Source organism: Chaetodon auriga, chromosome 17, assembly GCF_051107435.1.
Source record: "Chaetodon auriga isolate fChaAug3 chromosome 17, fChaAug3.hap1, whole genome shotgun sequence".
Lineage (NCBI taxonomy): Eukaryota > Metazoa > Chordata > Actinopteri > Chaetodontiformes > Chaetodontidae > Chaetodon > Chaetodon auriga.
In genome coordinates this window covers 24225001-24238270 of record NC_135090.1, presented here as the reverse complement: position 1 = coordinate 24238270, position 13270 = coordinate 24225001, and the positions used below count along the sequence as shown (strand labels likewise).

The 13270-nt window shown below is 46.1% G+C and overlaps 3 protein-coding genes across 4 annotated transcripts in view; all 3 read right to left on the bottom strand.

The window, feature by feature from the left end:
* Nucleotides 1–49: 49 nt before the first annotated feature.
* Nucleotides 50–4965, bottom strand: glmp (glycosylated lysosomal membrane protein). Its single transcript, XM_076754100.1, has 7 exons — nt 4490–4965; nt 3682–3846; nt 2800–2898; nt 2337–2501; nt 1910–2131; nt 981–1243; nt 50–900 (listed from the first exon to the last, which is right to left on the bottom strand). Exons 1-7 carry the CDS (start codon nt 4601–4603, stop codon nt 726–728), a joined length of 1203 nt encoding a protein of 400 aa, XP_076610215.1. The 5' UTR covers nt 4604–4965; the 3' UTR covers nt 50–725.
* A 124-nt stretch (nt 4966–5089) lies between these two features.
* cct3 (chaperonin containing TCP1, subunit 3 (gamma)) lies at nt 5090–10955 on the bottom strand. The gene is made up of 14 exons (XM_076754082.1): nt 10863–10955; nt 9621–9682; nt 9070–9120; nt 8790–8852; nt 8604–8700; nt 7894–8011; nt 7524–7710; nt 7294–7443; nt 7030–7162; nt 6664–6745; nt 6388–6568; nt 5735–5980; nt 5515–5646; nt 5090–5349 (listed from the first exon to the last, which is right to left on the bottom strand). Exons 1-14 carry the CDS (start codon nt 10888–10890, stop codon nt 5257–5259), a joined length of 1623 nt encoding a protein of 540 aa, XP_076610197.1. The 5' UTR covers nt 10891–10955; the 3' UTR covers nt 5090–5256.
* A 1193-nt stretch (nt 10956–12148) lies between these two features.
* pdia8 (protein disulfide isomerase family A, member 8) overlaps nt 12149–13270 on the bottom strand; it is a 9806-nt gene continuing 8684 nt past the window's right edge. For both annotated transcript variants that reach the window (XM_076754086.1, XM_076754087.1), the window contains exon 13: nt 12149–13270. This exon is cut by the window's right edge and continues 656 nt beyond it. The gene's annotated coding sequence lies outside the window, so the exon portion shown is untranslated.

Sequence of the window (13270 nt, the reverse complement as noted above, 5' to 3'; positions counted from 1 at the left end):
CTTAACCTGAGATCTGGTTCTGCTTGAAATGGTATCAGATGAATCTCCTTCACCTGATTGGTTGACCTCAACACTCACTGGGCTCTGATTGGTCCTTGCTCCACAGTTTAAAGTGAAAAATGGCAAACAAAAGTTTTTCCACAGAATCAGTTTGTGAATAAATCTGAGGCGCCGTCATCGTCATCTAATCTCTGATTGGTCAGAACTTTCAGAACGTTTCGGGCGTCAGTCGTCGTCGTAAGTATGAACAGCTGTTTGTGTGAATTTATCCCGTCAACGTTACTAATGATCAAAAACTGAAGAAGAAGAAACTTTGCAGCTTTGAGCCGTAATCAAACGTCTTTATAGATCGTCAATGAATTGATCACAAAGCTCAAACTGACTGAATCCAAAATAAAACAAACTTTTTCTGCTTGAAGAACCAGAAACAAACCGGCTTCATGCTGTTTTTCTTCTGCAGCTTCCTGTTTGAAGCATCAGCTGACGTTTGTTGACGTCTTCTGCCTGTTCTGTCTCTCTGGTCAACATTAATGATTACAGATCAATAATTATCTGAATTATTACAATAAAAATGTCAACGTTATTGATCTGAATTTTTTTCACCGGTAACAGAAAAAAATCTTTAAAAAATGTCATCCGGGTCCTGATTGGCTGCAGGGTCACAGTGATGTCACCTGTCCGTCAACACAATGGCTGAGTCTTTAAAAGCAAAGTCCTCATCTTTGTCAGTTGATTGGCTCGTAGGCTGTCGCCGTGGCTGCCGTCCTTTTGCGGGCGCAGACACAGACTCCGCCTAGCAGCAGGAGGATCATGGGAGTTCCCAGACCGACCGCCATCATGCTGAGAACCAACGGAGAGAAGGAGTCGACGGGAGGAGAGCCGGAGCCCACCAACAGTGTCCTGCAGGAAACACACGAAGAAGAGTTAGTCGGTTGCAGCTTGACAGAATCGCTCCAGTGAAATGACGGAAACAAACGGACCAGCTGAGGAACTTGGTGCTGTTGTAGAACGGTTCTCCTGCTAGGCCGAAGCTCACGTTCAGTCCAAATGTTTCTGGTTCTGCATAGAACGCTCGGACGAGGACAGACGCCGCCTCCTCGCCGCTCAGTGGTCGCGGCTCGGAGTGACGGCACGGCGTGGCGTCCTCCAGCGCCGGCTCAGACCGACGGTACGCCACCGGCTTCCACTGAACGAAAACAGGAACGTCGGAGCTGCCGTTCATGGACGGAACCCACCGAGATACCTGAGAGGTCAGAAGTCAACAGGTGAGAGCGGTAGGACGAACGTCACCTGACAGACAGTTTAGATGGTAACACGATTCAAGCCAATCAGAAAAGGGGACATTCTTCGTGATTGGCTGCAGCTGAGATGATTATTGTTTTTACATCTTAAATTACAAACCTGTTTCTTTGAGTTTACATTGATTTTCTTCTTCGTTGGCTCATTTAAGTTTGTTAACTTTCACTGATGTGTTGCATCATTTTCATTTTTTTGATCTAGCGATCAATCAGCCCTTCAGCAACCAATGAGGTGATGCTTTCATGTGCAGTGGGGATGCACTGATACTGTGCTCATGTACTCGTACTCATAGAACTACTGTGATACAGTGACTCCTCTTCAGGGGTGATGTCAGGCAGGTGGAGGAGTATCAGTGCATCTCTACATTTAATAATTAATGAGTCAAATCAAGTCAATAATCAATCGCCCAGGTTACGATTCAAAGGTCCAACGGAAATATTTTAGACAAAGTGTAAACAAACAATAATAATAATAATAAATGTGACATTGACGAGCGATTGAATGGAAATAAAGATTAAAACTCCTCAAACTGATAATTATTACAAATGAGCTTCCTGGTTCTCGCACTAATCAGACCGACAGCCGGTCAATTGGTTGAATTATTGATCACCTTGAATATTGAAGGTGTGAACTCGTCATCAATCGAACGATGAACCTCCACTTTGCTCAGAGGATAAGCCCCGCCCCCCACTGCCTGTAGCTCCAATAGGAACCTGGAATGACTCGCCCGCGGCAACACGCCATCGAGCCACACCCTCAACTGGGAGGAGTTAGCGGTGTGGAGGAGGCGGGGCCACGACTGACCACGACCTTCCACCTCAAACACCGACAGCTAGGAAAAAAAAAACCAAAAAAAAACACAAGATGATTAATGACCTCCATCAGGTCAGTTTCTGACCAGCCATTGGTCCCCTGCTGATGATGTCATCACGTGTTGATGACATGACAGACACAAACTGATTCGTGTTTAACTCATTTTAATGTTGAATGAACACAACGATAAACCGTCGCTGGCGTCACCATGACGACAGACAGACCTGCAGGCAGAGCGATCCGTTGGCGAAGGTTGCAGCAGATCCACAGAGCAGAGCGGTCTGACCCGACAGGTTGAAGCCAGACCAGCTGAAGTCCTGCAGCTCATACGGAGGGAAAAGGTCAGAGGTCGGATCGGCCGTGTCGTTAACGTCATCGTACTCCAACAGCTGAGACAGAGAAACATGAGAGGAGGCAACGATCACATGACCACCCAAACGAAACCACAGCCAGTCCCTGAAAAGGCCAGAAGCAGCAGGACAGGTGAGGAACTAAAGTCACATCAGGGAACCTGAATTGATCCAGAATGAGTGTGTGAACGTGTGTGTGTGTGAGTGGATGAATGCTGACTGAATAAACGATGTCCATTGACAGTTAAGAATGAGCAGTTTCTACTGGTCAGGTGATTTAAGGACTGATGTCAGGTGATTTAAGGGGGAATGACTGATGTCAGGTGATTTTTCTGACCCTGCTGAAGACAAGGGCAGTGCTGTACAGGATGCTGGTCTCCGGCTCCACCTGGAGGCCGCCACTGTGGCTCCGATCTATAAACTGAGTCCAGTTCACCTGACAAAGAAGCACAAGAACATGACATCAGGTATGCAGCACATTCCCAAAACACGCGGGACCCCCAACCCACCACCCCCTCTTCCAAAACACACTGACAACCAACATACTACACAGATGAGAAGAGCAACAGTCTTCACGTTTGACCCCTACAGTGTGAACCGAACGCAGCCCGACACACGAGCTCCGCTGGGCAGCGTTTACACGTGTGGTCAGAATATGAACATGATGCAGTCCAGTTCAACACAACACCAACTACGAGCTGAACTCGCACATTTCTCACAAAGTCGACTAAAACTGAACATTATGGGTCTCGTGAAGACGCAGGTCGTGGCAGAGCTGCTGTTTTGGACCTCGTGTGTGAACCTCGGCTGAGTGCGAACACCTTCATCTGTTGGCACGGACTTTAATGCTGAATGATGCAGTTTTTGTGTCTGACGTCACTCAAACAGCAGCTCTGTTTGTTCCCGCGTGCAGCTGAGACAGAAGAAGAAACGTGTGTCAGGCCGTTGAACCGCCTTCTGTCTCATCATGTGTTTTAATTCAACGTCAAGACGTTTCCGTGTTTTTCTGTTTCTGCTGTCAGACAACCGACCAAGCGTGAAACAGAGATTCAGTCAACTCAACCTGCTGATGAAACCATTTCATGATTCTACGAGTTCAGCTTCATGACAGCAGCCACACTGAATCTAAGACGAGACACAAAAATCTACTTTATCTGACGCGTCGTGAGATCCACGTTTGAATCCTGATCTGAGGTCTCCATGATGGACAGACACACACCGTGACAGCAGAAGAAGAAGTGTCGGTGTGGACGAGCAGCAGCGTTGGCGCCCCCTGGCTACAGAACAGGAAGTGAAGTGTGTCGTTATCTCCCACAGCTCTGACGTGCAGCAGGTCGCCACCGGGGGGCGGCGAGGAGGAGCCGGGGTTCAACTCTACCGACAACTGAGGGCAAGAAGAAGAAACACACCATCGATCAGCAGATATCAAACACACTGACTGACTGATTGATTGATTGGTGGCTCAGAGAAGAAAATCACAAACTTTGCAGAACAAAAACACTTTGTTTGCTGTGAAGAATTTTGAGTGAAATCATTTAATTTCTGTCAGAATCAGCTGAAATAACCAGTTTACATCCGTGTTTCCATCTTTCTCTGAGCCAATGAACACAAATACTCCAACATGTCGACTCATTCTGTGCATTTAATAATAATAATTATCATTATTATTATTTGATGATTTAATTCACTTCCACAAGTCTCGTCATGAAAATAATCTGCATTAAACTCGGCAAATAAAACCATTTGAAGACATTTTAAAAGCGAAGCTGCAGAAATAAAGAAACTGGAGTGAAACTGACTTTAGAAACGTTTTCAGCTCCATTCGTCTCAAAAAAGTTAATTATTGCACACACAGAAGCTTCCGGTGGAAAACGTAAATCAAACTGTTTCTACGGTTGTTTTGACGTGTTTGTCTGAAACGTAAAGCTGCAGAATGTCACATATTTTCCTCTGACCGCTGAAATGGTCGCTTTCACTTCCTGTTTGTAATTTCTTCTTCTACATTAAATTTTCTGCTATTTTCTCACCTTCCTGTGAAAAGTTTGTCCTCCGCTCAATAAACTTTGACATAAATTGAAAACAGAAAAGAGAAAAATCAACGAACAAGCCCCGCAGCTCCGTGTCTTCACCGCGGCCGCCATCTTTGTTGTGACTGAGCGGCGCCGCAGATCACATGACGCCTCTTCATAAGTCAGCTGACCGCGGACAAGCGCCGCCCAGGCCGGAAGTGTATCATCAAAAGAAACGTACGCCAACCGCAGCTGGAAAAGAACTACAACAAAAGAATTACAACATGAAAACGTGACAAAAGCGAAATGATTCAAAAAAGATCCAATCACAATCAAAGCTGAGGTGACGTCATCCAATCAGCTGACAGGACGTCATGATTCGCCTCCTCTCGATCAGCATCATGTCAAATTAACAATTTCAGCCAATCAGTAAACGCATTGATTAAGCAGGTTCATTCACTTCAGACTTAATGAAGTTCACGGAGGCCTCAAACACCACACAACAAACCAGGTCCAGCATCGTCTGTCTGGACCTGGACTCTGCTCAGACCAGCACACAAAGCACCCAAAGGAGCCCAAGTGACTTCATGATGTGGAGGCAACAAAGAGACTGACACGGAGAGACCAGAACTTTATTGATCTTTGAACAAGGTCAGAGAACAAAAACATGTTTCCAACTTAAACTTTAAGTTTCATTGAGTCGTCCGACACACACACACACACACACACACACACACACACACACACACACACAGACTCTGATGCTAATCTGGATCGATGTGGATCTACTCGGCCCCCTGTCCTCCCATCTGACCATCTTTATCCTTCTTCTTGTGACCAGAGACGATGTCATCGATACGCAGCAACAAGATGGCCGTCTGAACGACACACACACAAGAAGGGAGGTTACAATGAGCAGTAACTGAACATGAAAAGCAGGTCTGTATCAATCAGTAATCACTAATCAATCAACAGTACGAGTTATTAGTTATTAATCAATAGCATCAGTGATTGGCTATCAGGATGGGCCTGTGCGTACTGACCTCAACAGCAGTCTTGTAGGTCTGAGCTTTAACGGCGAGCGGCTCCCAGATGCCCAGAGCCTCCATGTCAGACAGACAGCCGGTCTCTCCGTCCACACCCCAACACACACTGTTGTCCTGAGTGTGTTTGGCCTGAGCAGAGCCGCCATCATTACACCAATCAATACACAATCAATAACTACATTCAAACCTGCCGTGCGTTTTAAATAAGGTTTTGTACCCTCAGTGACGTGAGCAGTCGGATAGTGGAGGCTCCACAGTTCTGGATCAGGGTTCGGGGGATGACCTCCAGGGCCTGGGCCACGGCGCGGTACGGCCACTGTTCGATGCCGGTCAGAGCGCGGGAACGCTCCATCAGGCGCTTTGACACCGCCATCTCCACGGCGCCGCCGCCCAGCAGCAGCTGGGGGTCCAGCAGCACGTTACGACACACTTGCATGGCATCCTGCAGGTTCCTCTCCACCTCCTGAAATCACAAACACCGTTTTACAGAGAGGACACGAACACCTCACAGACATTACCACGGAGGGCCCTGAATGTCTCACAGTCATTAACTTCAATTCAATTCAATATTCCTTTATTAGTCCCGCGAGGGGTGAAGGGCCCTGAACGCCTCAGACATCACCACGGAGGGCCCTGAATGCCTCACAGACATTGATACGGAGGGTCCTGAATGTCTCACAAACATTAGCATGGATGTCCCTGAACACCTCAGACATGACCATGGAGGGCCCTGAACGCCTCACTGACATTATCACGGAGGACCCTGAGTGTCTCACAGACATGTCCACGGAGGGCCCTGAACGCCTCAGACATGACCACGGAGGGCCCTGAACGCCTCAGAGCCTGAGGTGGTTGAAGAGGATGTCTCACCGCGAGGATCTCTTTGCTGGCCCCTCTCAGCAGGATGGTGCATGCTTTGGGGTCTTTGCATTCGGTGACAAAGGTGAAATACTCGTCACCGATCTTCTTCACCTCAAACAGCCCCGCCCCCGTACCGACGTCTTCCTCGCGCAGCTCGTCCGTCCGGCTGGCGATGCGAGCCCCGCACGCCCTGAGAGAGACAGATTTTAAAGACACGTTGGCTGCGTCCTGCGTCTGCTGAGCTGACTGGCTGCAGGTGAAGTTGTGACCTCAGCAGCAGCTCACCTGGCGATGCGGTTGTTGTCAGTCTTCCTCACACGGCGGATGGCGGTGATGTTTGCCTTCATCAGGTAGTGCTGAGCCAGATCTGAAACAGGAAGGACAAAGGCTCAGAGATCAGACCTGGTCTGGTTTTACTGTCCTGTCTCTAGTGGTTCAGTAACTTTCCCGCGGACTTCGATCAGGATGGTTTCCTGATCATTTCTGATCGATCATTTCAAGTTTAGAGACGTCTGACTGATGGCTGTCGTCACAGAGGAAACACCATGTGTCACTGATTGATTACGACTCACTGGGCAGCAGCGGATTCAATACAGTGTGTGAGTGTGTGTGTGTGTGTGTGTGTGTGTGTGCACATGTGTGGTAGCGTACCTGAGACACCCTTTTCTGTGAAGACCAGGTCTGGTTTGAGACGGATGATGTCCTCACAGATCTGTTGGATGTATTCTTCCTCCATCTGCAGGATCCTGGCAAAGTCTTCCTCCTTACTGATCTCAATGTCCGTCTGTGTGCACCACACACACACACACACACACACACACACACACAGATCTTTTACTTGGCAGTTAGTGTGTGTTCCTGTCAGTGTGTGTTGATGTGTGCTGATGTGTGTTGGTGCGTGTTGACACACGTTACCTGGCTCTCTCCCTTCTTGTACTCCAGAGAACAGTCCAGCAGGACGATTCGAGGCTCTTTGATCACGCGTCTCATCTTGGGGTGTGTCACGTCTTTGTTCACCATCACGCCTCTCAGCACACACGAGTCCTCGATGATCCCGCCTGGAACCTGAACACAAAGGGCAGGTGTTACAGGAAGTGTCGGGATCTCTCAGAGTGTCAGTGCTGGCGTCAGACAGGAAGTCGTACCTTCTCCACTTTGGCGTACTTCTTGATGTCGATCTCTTTGCGTCCGCCATCCTCCAGCTCCACGATACGAACTGCATCCAGAGCGATGCTGCAGGCCAGTTCAGACCAGCGGTTCAGAGCTTTGGTGTTGATGGCAGAGTGAACGATCTTCAGCATCATGGAGCGGTCGGATGTGTCCACAGGGGTGCTGAGGACGTTGTTAGTGGAACGTTTGTGTTAACGGTCAGTGTCCTTATTACAAACAACATTCTGCATGAAATGAGCACAAATACACAGACAGCTTCCAAGTACCACGTTAGCAAAGCTAACGCTAACACTGACATATAGTTCTGCTTCCTGCTGCTCTTTCACAGTAAAAGCCTGCCTGTACCTGATCTCCTTCAGAGTCTCCAGCATGTCCTCCAGAGCCTGTCTGTAGGCGCTGATGATGACGGTCGGATGCATCTGCTGCTCCAGGAACTGCTCCGCAACAGACAGCATCTCTCCAGCTACACACACACACACACACACACACACACACACACACACACACACACACACACACACACACACACACACACACACACACACACACAATTTCGATCCTGTTCTGAACCTTCACTTTAGAAACATACCAGCTGGAAAGGAGTAATAATTGACCAACGGGAAAAGAACCAATAAGAGTATCAACAGAGAATTACATTGATAAGTGTCAATACAGGAATACTGATAAAATCTGGGGAGCAGAAAAGATGTGAAGTGAGAAACAGAGAGAAAATATTCACACATTAACAAAGAACTACAAAGGCTTCTGGACGTCCTCAGTCCATTCAAGAGACAGTCAAAGACTCCGTGCTGCTGTTTCTACAGGCCTTCACGTCTGGGCCGCCGGCTTCAGGCCAACCGCTGCTCCAACACATCAGACTATGTTTGAGCCAAGTTTGAAGACAGTTCTCAAGATGTTCCTGCGATGTCGTGTTCATAAGACAGACGGAGGGACGGACGGATGGACAGTGCACCATTATAAACCTAAACAGTGTAACTTTGATTGGCTGAACGGGGACAGACGAGACAGCGTCTCGTGGTGTAACAGCATCTCACCGAGGATGATGACTGACGTGGTCCCGTCTCCCACCTCTTCGTCCTGCGTGCGGCTGATCTCGATCATGGACTTGGCCGCAGGGTGCTGGACTTGGATCTGTTGCCATGGAGACACAGGTTGTTGGTAATAATCTCATATGGATGTTTCATGTCACCGCTCTGTGACGTGAAGTCACACGTGCTCACCTCTCTGAGGATGGCGTTTCCATCGTTGGTCATCACGATTCCCCCCATGGGGTCGAGCAACATCTATGCACAGGCACGGGCACGGGAATGCGCGCGCACGCATACACACACACACACACACGCGCACACACACACACGGCAATAAAGAGAAAACCAATTGAAATTTTACTAGTCAATTAACAGTTTTAGTCAACTTTTAAGCAAAACTTCAGCTCATTGTGACGTAACAGACATGATGAAATCACCGTCCAGTAAATATGTCTGTCCAACCATGTCTCACCTTCATCATGGCCCGGGGGCCAAGACACGTCCTGATCACATCTGCGATGGTCTGAAACACACACAGACAGACAGACAGAAAGACACACACACACACACACAGGTCTGTTACATGGCAGCACAGTCACATCAGACAGCAGGAGGTGTTCCTCTGCTGCAGCGTGATGCTGTCTGTCGACAGATCGATCGTATCGATCCAAAACCCTTCGGCCGTCTGGTTACACAGAACAGCACAATCACACCACTTCGACCTCACAACGCCGTCCAAAGACAAAGGATGAGAGGACAGAAAATGATTTTTAAGGCAGCATCCGTCTTCCATTGATGACCAGTTCAAACCAAAGAATCAAAGACTAATGGTGAATTTCTTTTAAATATTGGCTCAAACGATCCTAAAAAATGTGCCTGAAAGTATAAACCATTCATGTAGCAAAGATGCTCCTTCTGCTTTACCATTTCCTTAATCATCTTTGTTCGTTTGACTTGTGACGCTGATGAGGGCCCCGACCCTCAGGTTGGGAACCACAGACATATGGTACAGTAGAAACTGACCTTTGCAGCGTTGATGTTTCCAGTCTGGACTTTCCGTCCCGACTCTCTCTTTATGTTCTGGTCTGCAGAGAAAACAGACACAGGAAGTTAACAAACACTACTTGCACCACTGATGAAACAACTCTATTCATGATGACACAGACATACAGGGATAATTCAGTTTACAGTGACAAAATCACAATGTTTCTAATGTTTCTTCAAGCCAAAAACGCTAAAATACTAATCTGGAAGTAAGATTATTCATTCATGATGAAACGCCAGATTCATGAATGATCCTCTGCATCTGTGTGATCTGTGCCGTCTCTGACAGATCACTAACAGATCCCGGCTGTGATCCCAAAGACCTTCAACACAAAACCTTATCTCACTCACTCACTCACTCACTCACACACACCTATCAAAGAAAAGGAATATGGATCAATTTCTTCAGCGATTCATTCTCTCAGTTAAGGTTCACATAAAAAACATCAAAAACTGTTTTCTGTAGCAGTAAAATAAATATTTTTGGGAAATTTGGAGACTCATTTGATCAATTCGTTATTACTTGTATCACTCAAAATGACATTGGACGCAGCATTTAAACGTAGTAAAAGACGACGTTTGATGTGTTTCACCACTAGAACCAATGACGGACCTCAATAACGTTAATTCATCAATACCAAGTGAAATCGATCTGAGGGTGTGGCTGCCACAACAAACGCTCACATCATGCAAACTATCCGCTGACACTGTTAGCATTAGCATCGTTAGCCGACATTAGCTGCTCTACGCATCTAGCGCCGCTGAGCCTCTTCACTAAATACACCGTGTGACATTAAAGCTACACTGCTAAAAGTTTGCCATTAGATCTCCATAATGGTAGCTGAAATACGAGTTAGCCTGTCAGTCAGCTAAGTGAGTTATGTTTTAATGCTGAGTAACGAGGGGAAAGCAGCTTAGCCTATCACGATGCTCTCCGTTGCCTCTGATCACACAGGAAGCGAGCTAAAAATGCTAACGCCGGTGGGATTAGCTGGCAGCGTGCAAACGCCGATGCTAAGAGTTAGCCTGGTTAGCATACAGACTGTCGGTGGGAGGAAGCACATGCTCCGCCGCTGGTTACTAGCCGGTCTCCGCTTTGTGTCGCACATGGGCCGCTGCGACGGTAAACGGCGACAAAGCGGAGACAGTAACGGCAGCAAGCCGCCACCACGTTACAGTAAAAACTTTTAAGTTGATGTTGACATATTTTTAGGTACTTACTGAGCACTAAAACCTGCTGGCCGAACATTTTGACCGCGCTTGCCGAACTGCAGCAACCTGGAAGCTTCTGGGCAGCCCGAGAGGAAGGAGGGCTCAACTGCAGGGGCGGGAAAATAGCCACAAGTCTGACCAATCAGCTGAGAGGTTCAATATGACGGACAGAGGCTTCAACCAATTAAGTCAATGAGGTGAAAGCGTTAAAGGGGGCAGTGGAAATGGAGACTGAACCTTTTATGGAGAAAATCAACATCTTCTTCATCGAGATTTACAGATCAACCGTAGTTTTATGATTGATTTGCTGTATTTGAAGCAGCAGACCATTTCAAATACTGTTCTTCCATGGACACATCAGCGTTCATGAGTTTTCAAACCATGTTAAGGTTTTTCTTTTTTTGTCTGTTTCTTGTCACCACATCTGTTTTATTTGTTACCTGTTCTATATGTTACATGTTCATGTACTGCTTTTATTTGAATTAAAGACATTAAAATTAGCTTTCTCGTTTAATATCAAACTAAAAATGGTTTAATGTTAAAAACATATTTTACTAATTTAAATTGTTATTTTTTATGCTCTTATTTTAGTAGATGTGTCATATTTTAGTAGATGTGTCATGCACCAATTTCACCAGAAAAATTCCTCGTATGTGTAAAAGCATTCTTGGCAATAAAGCTTTTTCTGATTCTGATTCTGATTCTGATTCTACTGGCAGGAATGAAAAGTTCTTGACATGATATTGCTCTAGCTAATGCTAAGCTAGCTGCTTTCATAATGCTAAGCTAAAGCTGTAATATCCAGTAGAAAATACTATCTTTTCAGCCATCAGTGCTTAATAGTTTAAAAAGTTCACATTATGACAAAAACAGTTGAAGCTAAAATTGGTTTGAAGTGTTCAAAAAAGTTCAAATCAGTTGACCTTTGACCTGAGCTGCTCTGACCTTTGTGGGTGCAGCCAATCACTGCTGACCTCTTCTTGAACTGAACCAAACTGAGGAAAACCTGCAGTTCCTCAAATGGCCACGAGATCAGTCCCCATAGACCTCCATTTGAAAATGGCCCACCTTAGCTCTGTACTCATGATTTGAGGGTGAACATGACTACACGTGTTATTATTACACTTTAGTGAATGTTGTGGTTTGTTGTTTCCAGTTGTAGTTTTTGTCATCACGTGACCCAAGTATCTTTCATACCGTCAGACCCAAGAATTGCTGACAAACAGCTGATTTTAGCAGCAGCCGTTACATAAAGTGGTCGTATGTGAAGTGAAATCAGCACAGAGACGCTGGCACACATCAGTCAGTTTTATTAAACACAACAGAGCTGATCAATAACGTCTTCTGACAGTCAAAAGGCTCAGAACAGATTTTTGCATCAGTTTGTCACCAAATGTAGTCTCAGCTGAAGCAAGAAATACAAGTAAAAAAGGAAGAGATGATGAAATCAATAAATACAGTTTACACACATCAACTCTCCGCATTACATGTGAAGAAAAACACACGAGTGAAAATATCTGCTTCAACCTGATAAACGTCCGTTTCACGTGGAAAAAAGATGAGAATAAAAACTGAGGCAACATTTCACGAGACATCAAGCCTAAAACATGAAGAATCCCAGAAACACTCGCTCACTTCTGTCTTTGTCTCCTGTCTCACTAAACATCAATCAGATGTCTTAAGACTGAAAACACTGAGGGACACGCCGAGAAAAGAATCAAAGATGAAGGCGACAGAAACACAAGAACACGAAACCTGGAATTCATGAAACGGACGGTTTGTAGCCACACGAGGACACTTATTTCTTTTTATGTCGTTTCATTCTCCGTCATCACCATCATCATCATCACCGTCATCATCATCATCATCATCATCATCATCACCGTCACTTTAAATAGTGACCTTTGAACTTTAGAAAAAAGAAAAGAATCAGAAATGAGTCTTTTGGATTTGTTCGTTCACAAACGTCAGATGAATCTTCTGAACAGTCAGAAAACATCTAAACATGTTCTGACAGAACATGTAAACATTAAATGTGGAGACTGTGATTATTTATAGCCTCAAATATCCAGAGACAGACTCACTACATCTCCCACAGTGCCTTTCTACATCCTTTGGAAAGGCAGGTGAACAGTGACCACGCTCCCTAACCCAGCGTGTCTCCAAAGTGAAACCAAAAACAAAAACACACATTAAAAAACATTTTCAACCTGGTGACGTCATTGTATGACAGCACAGCGGATGGGTGTCATGGTAACAGAGGAACAGGGGACTCTGGTCCAGATTCAGGTCCAGAGTCCGGTTGCACCAGTTAACATAACAGCTAAGCTAAACGTTAGCGAGTCAATGTTGGGTTTCACCGTGCAGTCCAAACAAAGTGTGATGTTTCCACTTCCCATGGCCAATCAGTGAAGAGC